Here is a 23,841-nt window from a genome sequence, read left to right on the forward strand (position 1 = left end):
GGTTGTTTGTCTCTATGTGTCAGCCCTGCAATGATCTGGTGACTTGTCCAGGGTGTACCCCACCTCTCGCCCATAGTCAGCTGGGATAGGCTTCAGCTTGCACCCTGCACAGGATAAGCGGCTACAGATAATGGATGGATGGATGGATGGATGGATGGATGGATGGATGGAAGGCACACCAGCATCTTTACTTCCTGAGGAGACTGAAGAATGGATAAATTTATTAGGGATAAAATTAGCTCATATGTTTTAAGTCTTTAATTTTCTGTAAAGCTATGACAATGTCTGTTGTTAAAAGTGCTACAAATAAACTTGACTTGAAGAAAGTGCATTGGTCACCCTGGATTCAAGTTTCTATCACTGCACCATGAGAGCTTCCTAACCAACTACGTCACAGTGTGGTAAGGCAGCTCCACAGTGTCCTGAAAAGGCCCCGAAAAGGACGGTGAAAACCACACAACAAATCACTGATGCCCAACTCATGATTAGACTAGACATTAGTCTAATTTTGATTCATAATGTATTCATATTGTTATCTGCTCAATAGCTACTGCACATATTTTCAGACGTTAGCTTTGTTTATTTACAACCCCAAATCATAAAAAGTTGGAATGGTATGGAAAATGCAAATAAAAAAAGAAAGCAGTGATTTCTAAATTTACTTTGATTTGTATTTCATCGCAGACAGTATGAACCCAAGATATTTCATTGTACTGTGTGTTGGTTGATCCAAAGAGTGCTGTCAAACTAACCCCTTTTATGGTGGAATAGAGGAGCTGTGAGCTGTAGTCAATCATGATCAGTAACAGGAGGTTATGTGAGCATGGCTATACCTTGGCTTTGACAAGTTAAAAGACATTTTGTAACCACTGAATTAAGAATCTAAGTCGATGTATGTAACTTTTTGACCCTGTATGTATAATTTTGACCCTGTGTTGATTTCAGAAAACCCAAAGTAAATTAAAACTTGTGCACTATATTCTTGTTTTTTATATTAAAAATGTATGTTGTACAATTGGGCGGCACGGTGGTGTAGTGGTTAGCACTGTCGCCTCACAGCAAGAAGGTCCTCGGTTTGAGCCCAGCGGCCGGCGAGGGCCTTTCTGTGTGGAGTTTGCATGTTCTCCCCGTTTCCTCCGGGTTCTTCAGTTTCCCCCACAGTTCAAAGACATGCAGGTTAGGTTAATTGGTGGCTCTAAATTGAGTGTGAATGGTTGTCTGTGTCTATGTGTCAGCCCTGTGATGACCTGGTGACTTGTCCAGGGTGTACCCCGCCTTTTGCCCATAGTCAGCTGGGATAGGCTTCAGCTTGCCTGCGACCCTGTAGAACAGGATAAGTGGCTACAGATAATGGATGGATGTTGTACAATCATTCTGCCACAGAAAAAACAAAACAACAACAAAAAAGTTCAAAGGAATCAATGAAAGCCCAATATTGCCATGACATTCATGTCCATGATGACATTTCTGTCCCTGTATGTAAACTTCTGGCTACAACTATATGCATGTGTATATATACTGTACAACTACTTCTGGATTTCATTGCTGAATACAGTACTGTGCAATAATAATACAGTTCTATCTCTCTATCTGTCGATCATGGGGGAACTATATCTTGAATGGGATGTTCAAAATGCACCTACGGGTGTGGTGGTTAGGTGTCCACAAACTTTTGGCAATATAGTGTATATTAAATGTCTACCCTGTGGAAGGGTGCCAATAATTCCGGTTCATAAGATTTAGTAATCAGAAAGCGACTAGAGATGATGAGATAAGAGATCATTCATTTAATACTGGTAAATCCCGTGACTAGCAGGGGAGGGTGTTTGATAACATGCGTTACCAAATAGTTACTTCTGACCTACACAAGTGCACTAAGCAGGGTATAAGATAACGGACCATACGTCATTAGTACAGTCGATCTTATACGGCTCTATTTGGGACTGAACCTTCTGCTCCACTTCCTGCGCTCAGACGACGGCTGTCCATCAAGTAGCGAACTAACGTGCGAGCTAATTTACTTTCATTTAATCCAACGAGAGTAAGTGGGGGATAAATCGTTACGCTATAGCTATCTAGATTTCTTCAGTCAGCGACTCTCACGATATGTTATTTAGCCCAGCCTCTTTGACCGAATGTTTACAGGAATGGGAAGATCTCGAAAAGGAGTACCAGCAAGTTCAGGTGAGAGGGCAGCAATTTCTTTTTATCTATCTTTTTTAAGCACATAGCTGCATTTTAGCTGGCTGTCCAGCGAATAATTCTTCTGAACAGTTACAACGAGCTAGCTAACTAGCCAGTTTAACGCGGAATCAGTAATTATTCAAGCGTTCTTAGCTAAGAAAGCCTGTCATTGTGCTGAATAGCTAAAGTAAAACTTTGTCCTCATTCTAGTAGCTAATTAGTCGTATCGTGAAGGATTCTGTAATATATTTGACAGACTTCATGACGAAAAGTCCCGTCCACCATTGTCTATGTCTACAACACTACCAACAAAATGAGGCTGAAGTTGGCTGCTGATTCACATTCTCCGTTCCACCTTAAAAGATCCAGCACTTACGATGTCACGCCTGTAGATAGCGCTATAAAACTACATGTACAATGCCTGTAAACTGCCATAAAACCTGACAGAAGAAGGGAACGCTGTGCAAAAAGTCTGCTTACTTCGTATGCCGTTGCAAAACACTTGATAGTTGCATAAGTGTTTTGTTTAAATACTCACTATGAAAAAGTTTACTGTATAATTTTTAAATAACGGCCTTGTGCAGGGTTCCCCATGGGCTCTTAAAAATATCCTTCACTTTTTTCCTCGAAAAATAGTGTCAAATAAGTCTTCGCATTTTCTTAATCTGTATTTTTTTTTCTTAGTGACCGATTTATCAAAGTGGACTTAATACAGTTTTGTACCAACTAAACTGGCACAATTTAAATATCTGTTCAGATACAAGCCTGTCCATTATATATAACATTTGGGCTCCACTCCAACCTCTAATAAGAGAGACTTGATGTTGGGCGTCCTGTGCACCATCAAGCTAAAATCAACCTCTAGTTTGAGATTACTGAAGATTATTTTAACACGGAATTATCCAAAAAAGGTATTAGGACTCCCTTTACTTCAACACAAAACTTGATTTACAATTGAACAGAGTCGAGAAGAGTCTTGGAACAACCAACAGTGAAGGAATCCGATTTTCCCCTCGATTTATGAACCGAACACAGGATGACACCGCGTTTTACATCATGCGTTAGTTATAACGCCTAGGATCGTTTCTAGCTTGGCACTGCCACGTGACTTTGCACGAGGGTTTGCACCGTCACGTGACCCAAGGGAGTAACTTTGATTTTGACATTGGTGGAGACACAAAAGTGATCCAAGGCAGAGCTTTCGAAGGGTGTCTTTTTTTCCATTAGTAATCATAATTTCATGTCATGCAGATCTTATAGGTTAACTAGGGTGGCCGTGGCCTAATGGTTAGGGAGTTGGTCTTTGGATCCCAGGGTTGCAGGTTCAAATCCCACCCTTACTCCTCCCTACATCTCCATGAAGTGCCCTTGAGCAAGGGACCTAACCCAACATTGCTAGAATCTGATGGTTTATTACTTTTACACCACACAATTCCTAATTTGTGTTTAAGCAGTCGTTCTGTCTCTTCCACAGAAATACATGAAAATAAGAATTAAAAACTTTAAGCATTTTTAGCATTAAATATTGTTTTTTTTTTAAATTCAATATCTGTATTGTTTGACATTGGAGGGGGGTGTCTCAAAATTCACTGACTGCCTTATTGAGACACTCATAAATAGGTGCTACTGGTGGCATTTTCTATTCTGTAATTAAGCTCAAATTTAGTTAAAATGATATTTGGATATATAATTTAGTGATTGCCTATTATAGCATGATTATGATTACATTATTATTGCATTTGTAGTATACCCCCCATTTTTTGTCTTTTTGTTGCCCTTCCATTTTCCATATTATGTCTTTTTGTTGCCTGTTTCTGTGTTCGTAACGTGTGTGTTATGATTTTCACTGCAGATGTGCTTGTGACTTCTTTTATGTTCATGCTGCAGTTACCAATATTCGTCTGTAGGTGGCAGTAAAGGACCATGGATTTGTTGTATCTAGCCTAGCCTAGTAGTAGTAGAAAGAGGTCTCTGTAAAACGGTGAACGCAGCAGACTCAGCGGCTGTCACGCTGTTGATTCTGAAATGCAAGTCGCACATCTGACTACTTACATTCTGTAAAACCATTAGGTCTATAAATTTAACATTCATTCATCGAGGATATTATCTAACACCAAGTTACATTGCTCCAGCATTCCTTTTCTCTGCAGCTATGCAGTAGCCTAGCTCTGATGCGTCCTGTCACGTTGCTAAACCTGCCTAAGGAGCCGCAGCAATACTTTTATGAAGGGTTTCCATACATCAAAAGGATTTTGTTGAGTTTTTAAAGCTCGATGGAAACCCTGCACTTACATTCTTGACTTTGAAGAAGAATGAACGAATGTCTCGTTTCTTGGGAGGGGGGCCGTCATCCATGATACTCAAGTCAGCATGCAAGTCGTAGGGCAATCATGCATGGACATCGAAGTCCAGCTCAATTTGTAGGCTGATGGAGAGTGGGGGGTGCGTGGGGTAGGTCAGGTGTGTACGTGTGAGATACGGGGGGTTGATGGGCGGGTAGTCACGGCTGTTGTGGGAAGTGTGCTGCTTTTATAGCAGATGGAGTGACAGCTGGGATAGCCAACCATGTAAGTTAGCGAGAAACAGGTAGCTAATCAGAGAATGTATATCTACGTTAGAGGGGGGATTATTAGCAGTGTCATACATTTAACCCTTTGTGTGCCATATAATCATTGCTCAGGTTAGGACATCGGTTTTATTGACGTGATTACACAGTAGCAGCTGAATATTGGTAGGGACACATCCCTACCCTACCTAGACGTGACCCCATAGCAACGGTAACTAGGGCACCATGATAGGGGGCACGCTTGTAGTGCTCCATTCAGCCGAGTTATGCCGCTTTTCCACTACAAACACGGCTGTGCCGTGCTGAGTCGAGCTGAGTCGAGCTGAGCGGGGCTGTTGGAGTTGCATTTCGACTACAACCGCGCTGAACCGTGCTGGCTGGAAGTGGGTGGACGTCATGTGATGTCGTTAAGCAGCGCAAACAGTGACATCAGTGACAGTGGCGGAACAAGTCAGAGCCGGGCCGGGGGCGGGGCAAATGACCGGGCCCTTTATTAAAGCTTATCATAACATCATTTTAGGCTACAAAATGTCCGCAACTGCGGTGTTTACCAATTTCAACACTACCGGGTGCAACTATGTTATTTAGTACATCAAGTCCTTCAAACGAACATGTAACTCAGAAACAAAAAACATTAGGATACTGTACATGGCTCATAATAAAACATCAATAGCCTATACTGCGCACATTATTTGAAGGGCATACGAATGAGCGCTCAGAGGTTGCAACGGTGACAGGAAGAGTCAGAAATAAAAGGAGGGCGGTGCAAACCTCACTGAATGCACTGTGTTTACCAATTTCAACACTACGGGGTGCAACTATGTTATTTTGTACATTAAGTCCTTCAAACGAACATGTAACTCAGAAACAAAAAAACATTAGGCGACATACTGTACATGGCTCATAATAAAACATCAATAGCCTACTGCGCGCATTATTTGAAGGGCATACGACGAGCCTTGCGCTCCGCGAACTCGTCCACGATGCTCTGTATGTCACTGATTCAGTGATCTTTTAAGCGGTAGTCTCACGACCCGAATAGTAAACAATAAACATGGAGGACATGGAGTCCTTAGTGTTGCTGGTCTTGGTGCTGTGGCTTGTTGTCACCGACAACGCCAACAGATACTGGCAAGAGCGTATAGATGAGGCGAGGCGCATAAGGCTTCAGAAATTCTCGTAATTCGTAATTATTCTTCTTCCGGGTTTGCGGTGTTTACAGATCCCAGGGTGCTCGCGGGGCGTGTGTGGGCATGTGAGGACACTCCTCCTCACCAATCAGTGCACAGGGGAGTGTCTGCTCACGCCCCCAGCCTCACTCGGCACGGCTTGGCTCGCTTCAGCCCCACTCCAAAACGGTGCGAGTTTTAGGGGCTAAGCAGGGCTGAAGCGAGCTGAGTCGTGCTGGTTTTTGGTAGTCGAAACGCGAGCCGTGTCGGGCTGAAGCGAGCTGAAGCAAGCTGAAGTGAGCTGAAAAAGGGTAGTGGAAAAGGGCCATTAGTTGTATGTATGGGAAGATCAGTATCGGAAGATTTTGCTGTTTTTAGATGTGCAAATTGTTTTGAACAAAACAAAGACAGATTTTTTTTAATTTACCAAAAGTAATTCATCAGGGAAAAAAAACCCGAGAGAGATTTCTAAAGGTAGAAAGGGAAAACATTCAGCGGGACTCTGTCGAACGGAGAGGTCAAAAACCCCTATGATGATGATTTCACAACTACAGCAAGGTGCTCATTCTTATCCAGTGATGTGAACACGAACAACAACACAGCGGCTCTGCAGAGCCGCTTTCACTGAGGTGCATTTACATTTGGGGATCTTTCGGCATGTGTTGTGCGCGCGCTTGCGACCCAGTCATTATGGGAAACACCTGATACTGATTTGAGTGCAATCAGCACACTGTTTTCACAGAGACTTTGCAAGTATTCTGTCAAGTATGCGGCAATAGATGGGTCTAAGTGCAGGAAGAGTGTTTATTAGCAGGTGTGATATCTACAAAAGCTAAATGGAAAGCAGAGTCATAAACATGGCTAGAAATAAACGTGACAGTGATAATACTTCACAAAGTCTCTGTGTGCTCATGCACGCGATGATTGCGCGCAAATCAGTATCAGGTGTTTCCCATAATGACTGGGTCCCAAGCGCGCGCACAATGTGCTCCAAAGGATTCCCGCATGTAAACACACCTCGCTGAAAGCGGCTCTGCAGAGCCGCTGTGGTGTTACTCATGTTCACTTCACTGGATATGATTGAGCACCTTGCTGTAGTTGTGAAATAATTTTTTTTTGGAATTCTTACCTTCGTGGAAATGAAGTGAGCATACCATAGGGTTTTTGATCTCTCTGTTTGACACCGAGTCCCGCTGAATGTTTTTTTTTTCCCTTCTACATCTAGAAATTTCTCTATCTTTTCCCCCAATGATGAATTACTTTTGGTAAATTAAAAAAAACCTGATTTCTTTGTTTCGTTCAAAACTATTTGCACGTCCAAAAACGCAGCAGAACCTTCCCATACTGATTAATAACAACTAACTCATCTGAATGGAGCACTACAAGCGTACCGCAGTTACCATTGCTATGGGGGTCACGTGACGGTGCAAAGCCTCTTGAAAAGATCACGGGCTCAGTCCAGTTTTCCTGGGGCTTTTTTTTTTTAAGGGAGATTGGCATCGATATGTTGGCGAGGTTGTATCTAACTTTACAAGATAATATTATCACCCACACACATTCCAAGGTTATGACATCTTTATTACTGATTTTTGCACTGCTCTTTTTAAATTTATGTAGTTCAAGTTGGTTTCTGTCTCCATTATTATTATTATTATTATTATTATTAATAATGTATTGTGTCGTTCACTGTTTGTCAGTGGTGGTAATTTCATGAAATTTGGTATCAATAATATTCCTCAAGTTTCAAGGACTTTAGAGAGGATCTTTGCAGAGTGGATGATAAGTTTTCTGCAACTCACCAATTCTTGTTCTTATACCCAGGTCATCTAATCTCTTCGATAATTGTCTTGGTGTTGTACCGAGTGCTCCTGTTATGATTGGAATGACTTTTGTTCTCATATTCCATAGCTTTTGTAGTTCTTTTGCTAGGTCTTGGTACTTATCGATCTGTTTTTTTTCTATCTCTTTTTCATTTACTCTCCTGTTGTATGGTATGGTAAAGTCTATTATTTTGCATTCCTTCTTTTCTTTATCAATCAATACGATATCAGGTTGTCTGGTTTCAATGGCATGGTCAGTCTGGATGTTAAAATCCCACAGTAACTTACAACTATAATTTTCTGTTACTGTTTCCAGTTGGTGTTCATACCGTCTTTCTGTTACGGGTACTTTATACCTTTGGCACAGTTCTCAATGGATTTTTCTTCCCACCCAGTCATGCCTACGTTTATATACTCTTGAGCGAGCATGTTAGTGTGATTCACTTATTTTTTTCTGTCTACCTCTCCACACAACCGACACTTGGTCTCTTCCTGTGTTTTATCAATCTTTTTGCCTTGGTAACATTTGTTTCTTGGGCTGCTAAAATTAATGATTCAGTTTCACGTTTTATTCCAGTTGCTTTAAGCCACAACCATCTCTCTTTTACTGCCTCATTATCTATTTGTCTAAAAAACTGGCCATGTAATGTTTTTTTCCCCTTGCAGTCCTGTTTCCTTTCGATTCTTAAATTCAGTCACACTCTCTCCTTGAAAATCCTCCATCTGTCTTGCAGCCACTAACAAGCTTTTGTTGTTACTTCTCACATAATTCTCTAATTCAAGCTTAGCAAGGTCAATAGCATCTTCAACACTCAAAAGTCCTTTTGCCACCTTTTTTCCTGGGAATGTAAAGTCTGCTTGTATTGCTTTTTGCAATTCCTTATGCATTGTTATTAATTTTCTTGTCTTCCTATCAATATCTTATTTTTCTTCCTTTATCCAATCTGGAAAGTTAGCTGAGTACCTAATTAAAGAGTGCCTAGTTGTTAATCTTTTTAATCATGTTTTCCTCGTTCAACTTCGTCTTGAGAACTTTTCTCACTCTTCTCTTATACTTCTTTCTGACCTTTTCCGTCATTTTACCTTATATCAATCTGTAATATTTCTAGATATTTGTAGCTTTCTTTGTCTTCAGGTTTCTTTGTCTTTTATTACCTTGTCATCTGGCAGTTTAATCAGAGTTGAAACTTGGCTGTTGCACAGTCACCAGTGGCAACTAAGAACTGACCAGGGCAACGAAAAGTTGAGGTTTGGTCATCCGAAGGGCGACTATGATTTGAGAAGTATGAAAAAAAATTGCCATAAAAATTAAATAAAATATTCCTTCCTTGGAGTACCTTTCTTTTCTTTGCTTTCCTTTCTTCAACTCTAAGTTTGTGAATTATAGTAAAAGTTTAGTTCTAAAGTGCAAAATTCAAAGCCGTTCGTGAGTTTTCAGATCGCTCCACAATATCCACTGCTGTGTCTGCAATCAGTCACTACTCACTATATAGTGGACGATATAGTCAGTTCGCCATTTTGCAGTGCTGTCCGAATGTATAGTGAAAATGATTACACCCTATATAGTGGACTCATGGTATCCCACAATGCACTGTGAAAAGTAGTGTACAACCAATGGTCACTAACCAAGCAATATATACCATCATGCATTGCGGTTCCTTATGAGAACAGGCACAAGACAATTTTATAAGTTGTAGTGTGAAAATGGCAATAGTATTGTTGTGTGTTGGGGTGAATGGACGGAGGAAGAAACACATTATAAACGGACATTCAAGTACAGTTAAAAATAGTAAGAGAAAAGAAAATGAGCTAAAATAGAATAAGACGGATAAAATACAGGAATAAAAGTTGGAGTGCAGAGTGAGGAATTAATCAAAAGCCTCAAATTTGATTTAATAAAAGGCAGCGGCAAGGAAGAAAGTATTCAGCCTTGATTTAAAAGAACTGAAAGATGCAGCAGACACAAAGTACTTTTGTGCTTATTAATGTGGGAAATACATTGTGTAATATGTGTTTATTATTTTGAAAACCCACCAGCCGACTGATGTGGCACATTTTAATTGATGTGGCACATTTTAATTGTGTGACAGTAATGACACAAATAACGGTGCGGCAGAGTAGTGTCCATAAGTGTTTGGTAAAATGAGCTCGCTATATAGTCCTCTATATAGAATTCCCTAGATTGTGAGTAGGGAGTAGTGAATGATTTTGGACACAGCACACAACTTTCTCAAACTCTGACCTTTCCCATGATTCATTGCTGCATCATAGCGGAAACCGGGATCTTTTTTCCTCTCGCTGTGTTGAAGTTTGAAGCTAACGCTAACTGCTAGGTAGTTATCGGACATGGGTCCAATTTTCTGACATGCTCTGGGGATAATATGATCAAAGTGCCCCATCCGTCCACCCTCCCGGAATGCATGAAGTTGTGGCCTGACGTCAGCTACGTTGATATTGTCAGTTATTTTATTCTTAGTGAGGGCGTTGATGGTGGTGAGCTAAGGAACTACAAAAGTACGGAGACATACAATTATCTACACAGAAATAAAATTGGCAAAATTATGTGTAAAAGAGAGGGCAAGTTTGTTTGCTTAAAGGTTGAGGTTGAACATAGCCAGAGCAAAAAAAGGGAAATCCTGTGGTCATGCAGCAGCTATCATCTGGAAGGTAGGCTGTGTCAGAGTAGAGTGATTGTATTATTGTATTGGTTATAAATGTAGTGTTTATATATTGTAAGTCGCTTTGGACAAAATACCATAACTGTAACCATATTAACCATAAGCACCTAGCTCTAGTTTAATAGAACTCTACCAGCCTACTGTACCGTAATGCCTCATGTATAGGATCAAGAAGCAAAAGTGAGGAGAGACGCATAGGCTAACCATTTTAACGCAGATGCAAATGCTGTCAAACTTTGGAAACAATAAACATACCATACTTCTTCTGCCTATTTATTTATTTGTAATTGGCATTCATGGTGGACAGCAAACTAAGAATTTCATTGTGCAAGTGGACATGTCCTTACTGTGCATATGACAATAAACACTTTGAACTTTTAAATAATTCCTTGTCTGTGTATTTGTCCAAACTTCAACTTCTTAACTACGCTGATCATTTCAGATATCGGATGGTATTTGTAGGCTATGTGTTTACACTAGTACTTCAGCACTAGTTGCTCTTGGATTCTCTTGGCTATATGCACTTATTGTTAGTCGCTTTGAATAAAAACGTCAGCTAAATGACTAATGTAATGTTTGAATAATGTACAGTATCTAAACAACAATTACACAATGTTGTTGATTAATCCATTTCTGGGGCATACGTTAAAAACCGTGAGTTGTTATTCAAGTAAAATGGATTTAATGTTTGTGTGTGTGTGTGTGTGTGTGTGTGTGTGTGTTTTCAATGCCAAATTCCATTCTAATATCATTTGTGAATATTCTGACTGTCTGAACCAAAAAAATCAAGCGCTTTTTCATTTTCTCCATACAGCTTCAAATCATCCATAAATTATAGGTGATTTTTCTCCTGAAGAGAATTTGTACCCTTATTTCAACTCTTGTAGTATGCTCGTAAGTGGCAACAAGGCTATCACGAACAGCAATGGTGATAAAGAATCCCCCTGAAATATTCCTCTCTTTACCTCTACCTCTCCCAACACTTCCTTTCCACTTGTCAGTTCTACCCTCCAAGACTTCATACATTCTTTCATAAACATAGTTTCGATAATCTACAAATGTGGCACCATGTCATATGCCTTTCAGTAGTCCGTCCAGGCAACTGCAGTACTTCTCTTCTTGACTTTAACTTCTTTCAACACCATTCTATCTATAGTATGTACATTAAATCTGCCGTCCCTTTTGATCTTTTCCTGCATCCCTTCTGTTCTTCCGGTAGTACTGATTTCTCTTCCATGAAGCAGTATATCTCTTCAGCTAAAATACCAGTTAATAGCTTCCATGCAATAGATAAGCAGGTGATTGGTCTATAGTTGTTAGCTTCTTTTCCTTTTGTTTTGTCTTTCTGCATTAAAACAGTTTTTCCTTTTGTCATCCAACTAAGGGACCCTTCCCTCCTTTAAACAACTTGACAGATTAATTCTCAGCAGCTCATGCATGCTTTGGAGATTTTTTTTTCTCATTCGCATATCTCTCCTTTAGGATCACAAAGACACAAATTCTAAGCTGAATTATTATATTACAACATTCAGAATTCCAGATGACACCCAAGTCAGTTGTTTTCTATTAACCTCTTACTTTTTTTTGAGGGCAAAAATACCCAGGGCTATAGCCCGAGTGATGGGGCCTAACAACGCCATAGCGTTCGCCACGGGGACTCAGCACACCATGCCATGCCACACCGACCAAAACATAGAACCTTCCTATGAGTTGGAAAATTATCCAATTGTCAACATGACAACTCATGCTTGTCAATTTAAAAACAAAAGGGCATGAAAACGAAAGACCTATCTGTGTCTGTACACGTTAATTACATTCCAGTTCTTTGTCAAAGTCTTGGAATTGAATGTGATGGAAACTTCTCATCCTGGTTTATGGTTGCTTACTTTTTATGTGCCTTCAGTGCTCTGCATATAAACATAATGATGTAATGTTAGGGTTCTGTAAGGCTTCAAAATGTATACTCCTGAAATTAAAGCCAGTTCCCATCATGCTTATGATGCTCCTTCCACAACACACTGCAGAAAGATCATAGTAATCGTCCAAAAGATATAAATCCGTGACTCACCTTTGAAGCTTTCTCTCACTCGACTTGGTCAACAGGGCTGACATCAGCAGCTTAGCACTTTCCATGACAAACTTGGAATCTGTCTTTTTGGGGTAAGTCATCCTCGAATTCATCTTTATTGTTACTGATATCAATTACAGTCTCCTCTTCCCAGGGTTGTGCTGAGAAATCTGCAACTAAATCGCTCAACTTTGAACTATTTTTGCGATTTATGTTTTAAGAGCTTTGTGATTTACTCCCACTTTGGTTCATACAGGAACTATGCTATGCATGAGCTACAGTATGCAACCTTGTTGCATAGCAACAAGGAGACTTTGTTTACATGAAAATGAGTTTGTTTTATACCTTTTATTGGTTACCATTGTGTTGAATACTGGATCTAGTGAGTGGGGAAATCTTCACTGTATTTTGATATGTTACGACCACTAGGCTCAAGTGACCATAACATAAAAGGGAGTCCACACAGTTGTTCCAATTTTAGCAGTATTTTAATTAAATAATAATAATAAAAAGAAGAAAAATAAGAAAGAACAAAGGAAAACATGCGCTGGACAGGCCTTCTCCCAGTGAAGGCCTGAACAGCACACAGCCCAACAACCAAACCAAAATGCCAGCAAAGCACGCCCCCCAACCTGACAGCCATAGGCTGTATTTGAACTGTCCCGCCTGTTTGGCCAAAGTGACAAGATACCAAACAGCTCCTCCTAAAGGTCGGGAGGGGGAGAGAGAACAAGTTCAAGATTAATATATCAAAAAGGTGGAGTAAGCACTCTCAGCATGACCAAGCTGGGCGTGACATCACTCCCCCCCAAAAGACAGAGAGCCATCTCTGGGACTCTGTTCACATTAACAAATCTATTATTCATAACCGAAATCCCCAAAAAACCCAGTACACCCAATACCCTTTTTTTTTTTTATAGATACCCCACCTACACCACAACAAATCACCTCCCTCCACCCAAATTCCCTGCCCCAAACTGCATTCCATCCAGCAAATCCCGGCGCCTGGATAGCAAGAGAGGAAACACAAGTTACGACACAGAATCAGAGGCCAGAGAAGAGACAAAACATCCCACTAATAGTCATCAGGAGCCCGAGACAATGCATCGGCCATAACATTTTCAGACCCCTTAATGTGCCTAATAGATAAATTGTAGGGCTGCAGAAAAAGAGCCCAACGCATTAAACGCTGGTTAGTGTTCTGCAGAGACGAAAGAAAAGTCAAAGGGTTGTGGTCGGAAAAGACCACCACAGGGTGCACCCCACCACCAACGTAAACATCAAAATGTTGGAGTGCCCAAATAAGGGCCAGGGCCTCCTTCTCAATAATAGAATAGTTAAATTGGTGACAATTAAATTTCCGGGAGAAAAAACAAACTGGTCGGTCTATACCATCCTCATCCTTTTGGAGGAGAACAGCTCCTGCACCTACCTGACTAGCGTCTACCTGCAGCTGGAACGGTTCCTCCAGCTTAGGAGCAGACAGGACAGGTGCAGTGGTCAAAAGAGCCTTAGCATTTTCAAATGCTTTCTCACACTCAGGAGTCCAAAGAAATTTAGCTGAACTCTTTAATAAATTCGTCAGAGGGGCGACAACCGATGAAAAATTGCGGCAAAAGTTTCTATAGTACCCAATCATACCCAAAAAACGCATTAATTCCTTTTTAGTCACAGGACGTGGAAAATTATCAATGGCCAGGACTTTAGCTCTTATAGGCCGCACTTCACCCTGACCAACTACTCTGCCAAGATAGACTACTGTAGCCTGAGCAAACTCACACTTTGCTAAGTTTACAGTAAGATTGGCAGCAGCAAACCTTTCAAACAATAAACGAACACGTGCAAGATGATCTTCCCACGTGTCCGAATAACAAACCACATCATCAAGATACACAGCGCACCCCTCCAATCCCGCAACGACTCGATTCATGAGCCGTTGGAAAGTGGAGGGGGTGTTGCGCAAACCAAATGGCATACGCGTGTAGGAAAATAATCCGTTGGGTGTAACAAAGGCAGAAATCTCCTGTGCCCTAGAAGTCAGGGGTACCTGATAGTAACCTTTAAGCAAATCAAATTTGCTAACAAACCGAGCTGCACCAACCTGATCAATACAATCCTCTATGCGAGGCAATGGATACGAGTCTGGTTTTGTGACCATGTTCACCTTGCGGTAATCTGTACAAAACCTGTATGTGTGGTCAGGTTTTTTGACTAACAAACACGGTGAAGACCAACTTGAACATGATGGTACAGCAAGACCATTATCAATAAGATACTGGACACTATCATCCAAGCTCCTGCGCTTTTCAGAACTAACACGGTAAAACCTCTGACGGACAGGCTCTGCATCACCAACTTCTATGTCATGCTCAATCCATGACGTACAGGTTGGAATGTCTGAAAACAAACATAAAAACTCCAAAATTAAACTTTTTAACTGTTCTCTCTGCTGCAAGTCCATCTGACTCAGAAGTCCATCTAACTTGGCCAACATCTCGGAATTATTCAAATGAGCATGTAACATGGCATCATCAGGGCCCCTCATCTCTTCCCCCACCAAAGAAGAATTAGGCAATGTAGATGCCAACAAACCAAGAGACACCTCAGGTTTAGCATCAGAATGTACTGATGTATAGTATGGCTTCAGTAAATTCACGTGGCATAATTGTGTTGCACGCCTACGATCTGGCATAGCAACCACGTAATTCGTGTCAGACACCTGACGAACAACCCTATAAGGCCCCGAAAACTTTGCAGCAAAAGGAGAACCAGGAACAGGCAACAATGCCAAAACCTGATTTCCCGTATTGAAAGTACGAGCTTCAGTCTTACGGTCATAATTTTTCTTCATTTTTAACTGAGCTTCAGTTAAATTCTCGTTTGCCATCTTACAAGCCAGAAGTAGCCTGCGTCGGAAACCATACACATAATCAGACAAAGTTTGTGGTGGTTCAGATGAATCTAATTCACTGGACAAGACTGACAAAGGAGTGCGAACTTTATGACCAAACACTAGTTCATTTGGACTAAACCCAGTGCTTTCCTGCACAACCGCTCTAGCTGCCAAAAGTAACCATGGCAGACCATCTTCCCACTCCCGTCCCATCTCTGTACAATACGCACGCAACAGAGACTTAAAGGTGGCATGGAAACGTTCCAAGGCCCCTTGACTCTGTGCGTGATAAGCACTACTAAAGTTATGTTGTATCTGGAGCTCTTTTAAAGCAGCAGCAAATGTCTTTGATGTAAAATTTGAACCTTGATCACTCTGAATGATCTTAGGGAGGCCAAATGTTGAAATAAACTGAGACAGGCACTTTATAACTGACCTTGTAGTAATTGTCCTTAAAGCATATACAGTAGGGTAGCGAGTAGCCTGACATATAATAGTAAACAAATAAATACATCCAGTCTTAGACTTGGGCAAAGGTCCTACACAGTCAATAATCAAATATTCAAACGGATTACCAACGGATGGAATAGATTTCAGAGGTGCAGGTTTAATGACACTTGGTTTGCCAGCAACCTGACAAACATGACAAGCTCGAACAAACCGTGCAACATCTTTCTTTATCCGTGGCCAATAAAAATATTGTAACAACTGATTGTAGGTTTTTCTCACCCCAAAATGACCCGCTGTTTCACCGTGAGCTGTTTTTAACGCAACCTCACGAAACTTTTCAGGCATCACCACCTGCAAAACCTGCTCTCTCACAACAGCATCTGCAGTAGGTGACCACCTTCTTAGCAATAAACCATCATTGATAAAGTAACTGTGGTCCAAATCATTATTTTGTTCACACAAATCAAAATACTTTTGTAAGCTCTCATCATTCTTTTGAGTTTCCACAATGTCAGAACGAGACAAAGGTGCTGGTAATTTGGGAACAAATATTTGAGTAGACATGTTCTTAGATGCATCAAACTGCTTAGAATCTTGCGCACGGGCCATAGCGCGCGTCACAGCACAAGCAGTGAAAACATCTGGAAAATGTTTTTGACAAACATCAGACTCATCTAGTGGAGAAGCTTTATTCCCAACCACTGGTGATGGAGAGACCCGATCAGGAAAAACACAATCACGGGCCAAATTATTCCCAATAATCACATCAATTCCTTCAATGGGCAACGAGGGACGAACAGCTATGGCTACCTCACCATTCACAAAATCAGAGGACAATTGAATTTTGTGCAAAGGCACTGGGAATGACTGTAGACCAATTCCCCGAATCAATACAAAATTTCCCGTGTCAGATTGAGAAGAGAAGGACAAAACAGATTGGGAAATGAAACTTTCTGATGCGCCTGTATCACGTAAAATTTTCACTGAAACGCGACGGGAGTCTCCAAGCAAAGACACAAACCCATCCGTAACAAACGGCGCATAATCCGCTAAACTAGAGATCACCAATTCAGACGTATCACCTTTTAAAGTTACATTATCAGTTGACGCTGTACACTGGGTACGATCCAACAAATTCACTGCAGTCTTTTTAAAGTTGCTCTTTGAACACGCAGGCTTAATAGACGAGGTACAGAGGCCAACTTTGCCTCCCTCGCTTTTCACCTTATCACGCCCCAATAATACTGGACAATTTGATTTCCAGTGGTTTTGACCAAAGCAATAATTGCAATCCTTTTTAGGATTAAATCCGGGCGGCTTACCCTGCATCATTACATTAGTGTTGGAATTAACAGAAGTGTCCACTCTAACCCCGCTAGGGCCACGAGTGTACGAACGCAAACTAGACAGACGAGATGGAATCTTGTGCGTGAGAGAAAAATTATCAGCAAGAACCGCAGCCTCTGCTGGCGTTTTCACCTTATGTTCGTTAATATAAGTGGCTATACGATCAGGCAAACCGTTTTTAAACTGTTCCAATATCATAAGATTGCACAACGTATCAAAACTCTCCACATTTTCTGCTGTAAGCCAGCGCTGAAAAAAAGTAGTTAAATCCCTTGCCCATTCAGCATATGTTTGTTTATCCAACTTTTTCCAAGAACGAAAACGCTGTCTATAGGCCTCTGGAATTAACTCATAACATTTCAACACCGCCGCTTTAACGCGCTGATAAACTTTTCTATCAGCGGTGGGTAGAGCCACAAATGCCTGTTGGCCACGACCAATTAACGAGGTCTGCAACAATAATGTTTTCTCCTCATCGCTCCATTGCTGTTCCGTAGCAATGTTCTCAGACAAGGAGAAAAACACATCAGGATCACGCTCATTAAATTTAGGCAGGAACTTGATCATGCTGGCCAAACCAGGTTGCGAAGTAGACGGGCTGCCGAGTCTGCCCTCAGCAGTTAACTGCAATCGAGTGTGCTCAAATTCACGGTCCTGTTCTAATTGTTTAAGCGGCTCAAGTTCCAATAAACGTTGTTTTTCTTTTTCCTGAACCTCCAATCTCCTACAAGCCATTTCTTTATCGAGCCTCCTTTGCACTAACTCGTCATCCAATTTCATCTGCTGCAGTTTTAGCTCATGTTGAAATTTCAAAAGCTCAATTTGCTGTTCATATGACAACGATGTTACCATCGGCATATATGAAGCTGGTTTACCCAACACATTCTTCTCAATCAATCTCATTCGAACAAGATTCAACAGTTCATCCTTCAATGCTGCCTTTGGCAATACTACATCAAGTTTATAATAATCAACCACACTAAACAACTGATCCTTAGTGAGGGTAACCAACAAGGCCTCAGAGGGAGCTTCAAAAAATGCTTCCAAGGTACTCATTTTTACCGTCAACAATAAACAAATCACCAATTAACAAATTGCCACTGGCACCTGGTAAATCCAAACAATTACAAATAGACACTAAAATGTGCCACTAATCTAACCATGCAACTGGCTAAACAAAGTAATCCAAAAATATCCACGTATCCAAAAGTAACAAACTACTCCACAAATCCAAAATAATTGGGCAAAGTGTAATGCAACTCACGAAAACAGGACAACACCGGAGTTTCCCCTTAAACATTTATCCCCCTACTAAACTAACCTGTCTTCACACTAAGTCTAAGAACAAGGATCATTTACTCACCATTACCATTGGATCCGTACTGTCCCGACCAAAGTCAATTCAGCCGGTTTTCCAAGGCGGTGCCCTCGCCCAGACTTCAGTGACACAGTAGCCTAAACCCCACGCAAACGCGTTCTAACTGGGGAAAATGCCAACTCCACTCTATGCCCTCCCGTAACGCACGCCCAAACACACTTACCAACTCTACTCTTAATCAAACAAAACAAATGGTTGGTCAAACAACTTCCGCAAAAAACTTCAAAAGAGTTAACAATCACAATGTAATCAATCACAACGTAACCAATCGCTTTACAACCAATGCGAACCCCCCAACAAACCACATGGAATAATAGCTTACCTCACTTCGTTTAAACAAACCAAGTGATTAATCCAAACTCCACTATTAACCATTTGGAACGAGCCCCCATATGTTACGACCACTAGGCTCAAGTGACCATAACATAAAAGGGAGTCCACACAGTTGTTCCAATTTTAGCAGTATTTTAATTAAATAATAATAATAAAAAGAAGGAAAATAAGAAAGAACAAAGGAAAACATGCGCTGGGCAGGCCTTCTCCCAGTGAAAGCCTGAACAGCACACAGCCCAACAACCAAACCAAAATGCCAGCAAAGCACGCCCCCCAACCTGACAGCCATAGGCTGTATTTGAACTGTCCCGCCTGTTTGGCCAAAGTGACAAGATACCAAACAGCTCCTCCTAAAGGTCGGGAGGGGGAGAGAGAACAAGTTCAAGATTAATATATCAAAAAGGTGGAGTAAGCACTCTCAGCATGACCAAGCTGGGCGTGACATCTACTAGACATGAAGGTTTATCCTCAGAAATATGTGATCAGTAGCACAATGTCTGAAGGGTGTTTTTCACTCTTTTTGAATTTCTGTGAACATTTGAATTTTCATCTCAATAAAAGCATGTTTTAAAGGTCATAAGGTGTGAATTTCTGAAAAATTATTTCCAAATATGAAAGTGTGGACATTATACTCTGATATTATGCCAGAATCTAAAATTTGACTATTTTAACCAACACGCGGTATCTCCCTGTTTATTTCAAGATCACGACTTGAGATTTCTGAGTGGTTTTGTAATGGAGGGTCACATGTAGTCCTTTTTAAATGAACCAAACTCAGTCCTCTTAAAGTGGATCAATGATCAAAAAGTGGACCATCGGGGTTTTTTTTTTTTTTTGCATTCACTCACATGCATTCTGAGTACAATTTGAAAACTCTTTCTGGTCCACTTCAGCTCTGTTGGGACCTCAGTCCTCTTCCTGTTCACACTATAGTTCCTCTGGAGCTCTTAGACTTTTTTTTTCTTTTTTCAAACATCCCAGTGCAATAGCATTTGATCTGTCTACAGCAAGCCTAGAGGGCTAAAATGCAATGGCAAAAGGTGAAGTGAACCTGGAATGCTTTGTGTTCAGAGTGTTAAGCAAACTGCAACACAGACTTGAAGTGAACCCAAACTGAGGCCACCTCGGGAGGTAGAATCAGTTCAGTTTGTTTCAGAGGGTCCTAAGTTTGTTTAGAGCGCTTACAGATGCTCAAAAATGCTGGCTAATCGCTTGGAGTTCTTTTTGAGGGCTGAAAGAGACCAAGTGTGAAAACACCCTTAATCTTCAGCCTGATACCAACAAAGGTGTTATTAATATAAATAACAATTTTTCCCTTTATCCAGACAAATGTAACTTGTAGCCAGCTAAATAACTTTCTTTACCATGAGATGGTATTTGCTGAGTTGTGGGTTTTTTTGTACAATTGATCATCTGATGTGTTTTTGCTTCCTTTTTCAGGAGACTCATCGCCTCTACAAACAAAAGTTGGAAGAAGTTTCCAAATTACAAAATGGCTCTTCTGCTTCCATTTCACGACAGAAGAAAAGGCTAAAAGAGCTTGCAGCTTCACTTGAAGAGTATGATTTGCTTTGACATTACCCAGTCCCACTGATGTTTCTTGAAATGCTTTTTTGCTTAAGCTGTGTCAAACCCTAGTCAAATGCATGTGTAGACTACTTGCAGTAATGTGCACTTTAAATTCACCTACAAAACAATTTGTATTACTGTCTGTTTCTTTAGATGCAAACAGAAAGGGGGCCCAGAGGACATAAGAACTATCGATGGGATCCAAGAATCAATTAAAGAACGACCAAATGTATTTTTCGAGATGGAGGCCTTCCTTCCAAAGAAAAATGGGTAAATCAAATGAGAGTCTGCCATGACTTCAGTACACATTACCAGCCTGTAGCAAACTATAGTGGATGAACTCAAGGCACAGACCCAGGAGAGAGGAATTCAGGTGTTTTCACTGTAGAGGTTTGTGAGGGAATAAGGGCATGAGAGAGAGAGGATCAGGTGTGGTGATGTCGGGAAGGCAGCAGGAATCTGGTGTTCACTCATGGAGGAGTGGAGCAAGCCAGCCAGGCTGCGGGTTTCAGGTGGGTGGAGAGGCGAGTGGATCAGCTCTTGACACTCTTCCAGACAATGGCTGGAGTGAGGGAACCGGACCGGGATTGCTTTCACAGGTCAGGGAATGTCCCTCTCGTTGTCCTTGGCAGCAGCAAGATAGCCTGCAGGTAGAGGGAGAGTAGCAGTGTTGTAGTCGAGTCACTAAACCTCGAGTCCGAGTCCAGTCTCGAGTCCCCAGTGTTCAAGTCCAAGTCATTTAAAAAAACTTTGAGTCAAATCCACTAATCAAATCAAATCAAGTTTATTTGTACAGCGCTTTTAACAATAAACATTGTCGCAAAGCAGCTTTACAGAATTTGAACTATTGATCAGATGCAAGTCCGAGAACAAGACTCCAACCACACCATTTGATGGTGGCTGTTTTAGTGCTGTTTAGGAACATTAATTTGTTCCTGAACATGACATATGAACGGGTGAATGTGCATTCTCTTTGTCAGGGAGTGTGAAGTATTCTGTCAGAGATGGTTGGGAGACAGATGTAAGTGCAGAAGGTGTGTTTATTAATACAAGTGAAGACGGGTAAACAATCCAGAACGGCAGGCAAAATCATAAAACAGTGAAACGGGCAATAGGTCGAGCGAGGCACAAACAGGCTATCGTAGACTCGGCAGAATCAAAGACGAGAAACAGGAAATCAGGGATCAGGAAACCAAACAAGGAAATAAGGCTCGGTAATGTGTCAGCAACACAACTCAATACTTCGCAGAGTAAGTGCGTTTTCACAGTTTTTATCAGTCCCCCCAGGATTTCGTGGGCCTTTTTTTATGATTGTTGCGGGCTAAAATGTCTGATGTTGCGGGGGGTTTTCCAAAAAATTGCGATGAAAGTTGCGGTGTTTTTTAGGTTTTTGTTGCGATTACATTGCGGGAGGAAGTGAAAGTTGCGAGAAATTGTTGCGATTTTCTCTTTTTGTGATTAAAATTGAGTGATATGTTAAATATTAAGTTATTACTGAAAAACTATTGATTAAAAAAACAAAGACACTGAGAAATGGTCCTATAAACATCTTTACCAATATAAAAGATTACCAGGACTACAAAAATGCAGAAAAATAGGCTTTACTTATCCAAATGCACTTGTTGGTTCAAAAGTTAAAGTGCAGAGAACCTCACAGGACAACATGAAGTTACCTTAAAATGTAATATAAATGCCTCAGCTTTCATGTAAGAAAAAAAAAACCTATTAATACTAGTACTGTGTGCAGGCAGTCTGTCCTGAAGACTAAATTAAACAATAATTATGAACTAATAAAATAAATGGCTCAGGCTTCATAGAAGAAAAAAAAACAATTTGAACAGGATCTCACAGTATGATGCTGAAGCTGCCTAGACAATGGAAAATAAAATACCATTTTGGCAAAAATGTTGGCATCCATTAATTTCTTGTATTAAGTAAAAAAAATAATGTAAAGTGCACACAGTCCTTCACTGTAAACATAACACACTTTCAGTAACAGAACTTAAGCCGATATAAACACTGACTCGCACGTGCTGCTTCTCTTGAACGTATACACGGAAGTAAGGCGGAAGGTAGTTTGTCGATGACGCCAATGATTGGTCAAATTTGCGGGAAAGTTGCGGTGATTGGATATAATTGCAACACCGCCCTGAATTTGCAGGGATTGGTTGAATTTGCGTTGAAGTTGCAAATCGCAACATCGCGAAATCCTGGAGGGTCTGATTTATACAGGCGCACTGATTGTGCCTTAATCCTGTTCAGGTGCAAGTCATTTACAGCACGCGGGCTGTCCAGAGCATGCCTGAGAGTCTATCTAATGCACGTGCCAAGGTGCGCAGGTGTGACACTCTTGCACGAAATTAGTACAAAAGTTAATGTAGATATAAATATCTTATGCCAAATTATTATGACATGTTACAAAAAATAAAGAAAAAAATCAGAGTCCTCGTCTCCCATTTATGAGTCCGAATGCAGTTAATGCACGAGTCCAAGTCATCGGTGGTCAAGTCAAGTCACAAGTCCTTAAAATTAGGGCACGAGTTGGACGCGAGTGCTACAAGCCTGGAGAGATGATGACCTCATTGTGCATACAGAGCTTAACTGAACTGTTTGTAAAGTGGCACCCTTTTATACACTCCTGGCTGCTCATGGAGGGTGAAGAGAGGTGCTGCTTAAGCCGTTGCAGCTGTGTGCAATTGCCTGTCTCCTTCCCGTGGCTGTGCTGTCTCTTGTGGTCCAAAACACTAATGCTGAAGCAGAGCTGTCATTTTTTTTCAGTACCATCAGGGCGGTAGAGTGAGGAGTGATGCGATGTACAGGCAGGGGCATTTCTTGAGCCACCGTCACGCAGCCATTAACTAGGAAGCATGGCAGTATTGTTGGCTTATTGATAGCTATGCAAAGCAGTGGCGGCTGGTAGTCTTTCAAACAGGGGAGGCTGGTTGGTTACGATATTTCCAGATTTTAAAAGAAAAAACATCAATTTTGCCCATACTCTTGCCTCTGATCTGGCTGATTGTTGGCAGGGTCACAAACTGTGAAATAACAGGTTCTTTTGGCCCATTAGCCTACTGTCCAATATACATGATGGTGGTGTTGGGGGGGAGGGGTATATTTTAACATTTTATATTTTAAAATTGTGGCATGTTGTTTAAAAATTGATCATTATTGAAAGCAGCTCTTTGTCAGGAACCTCAGCAGTAGGGCTGGGTGCCACACATTTCATTCAATGACACTTTCCCTATATTTTACTTATTTTGACTGAGAAATGTTTTACTGACAATTTTGATAACCCTTCAGTTTTAATCCAGGTCTGTAGTGTGAAATGTTCTTGGCTGTGTTTTTGTTTAAAAATGTTTTCCAAATTGTAGCTGTGTTTAATTCAT

At 41.0% G+C, this 23,841-nt stretch overlaps 1 protein-coding gene across 2 annotated transcripts in view; it reads left to right on the forward strand.

Annotated features, from left to right (window-relative positions):
* The first annotated feature begins 1,941 nt into the window (after window positions 1-1,941).
* tmem120aa (transmembrane protein 120Aa) overlaps window positions 1,942-23,841 on the forward strand; it is a 53,533-nt gene continuing 31,633 nt past the window's right edge. For both annotated transcript variants that reach the window (XM_060908653.1, XM_060908654.1), the window contains exons 1-3: window positions 1,942-2,184; window positions 20,327-20,445; window positions 20,609-20,725. In XM_060908653.1, the coding sequence (XP_060764636.1) occupies window positions 2,107-2,184; window positions 20,327-20,445; window positions 20,609-20,725 (314 nt within the window). In that variant the 5' untranslated portion in view covers window positions 1,942-2,106. The remainder of the gene's footprint in view (window positions 2,185-20,326; window positions 20,446-20,608; window positions 20,726-23,841) is intronic.

This window comes from Neoarius graeffei, chromosome 25 (assembly GCF_027579695.1).
Source record: "Neoarius graeffei isolate fNeoGra1 chromosome 25, fNeoGra1.pri, whole genome shotgun sequence".
Taxonomy (NCBI): Eukaryota; Metazoa; Chordata; class Actinopteri; order Siluriformes; family Ariidae; genus Neoarius; species Neoarius graeffei.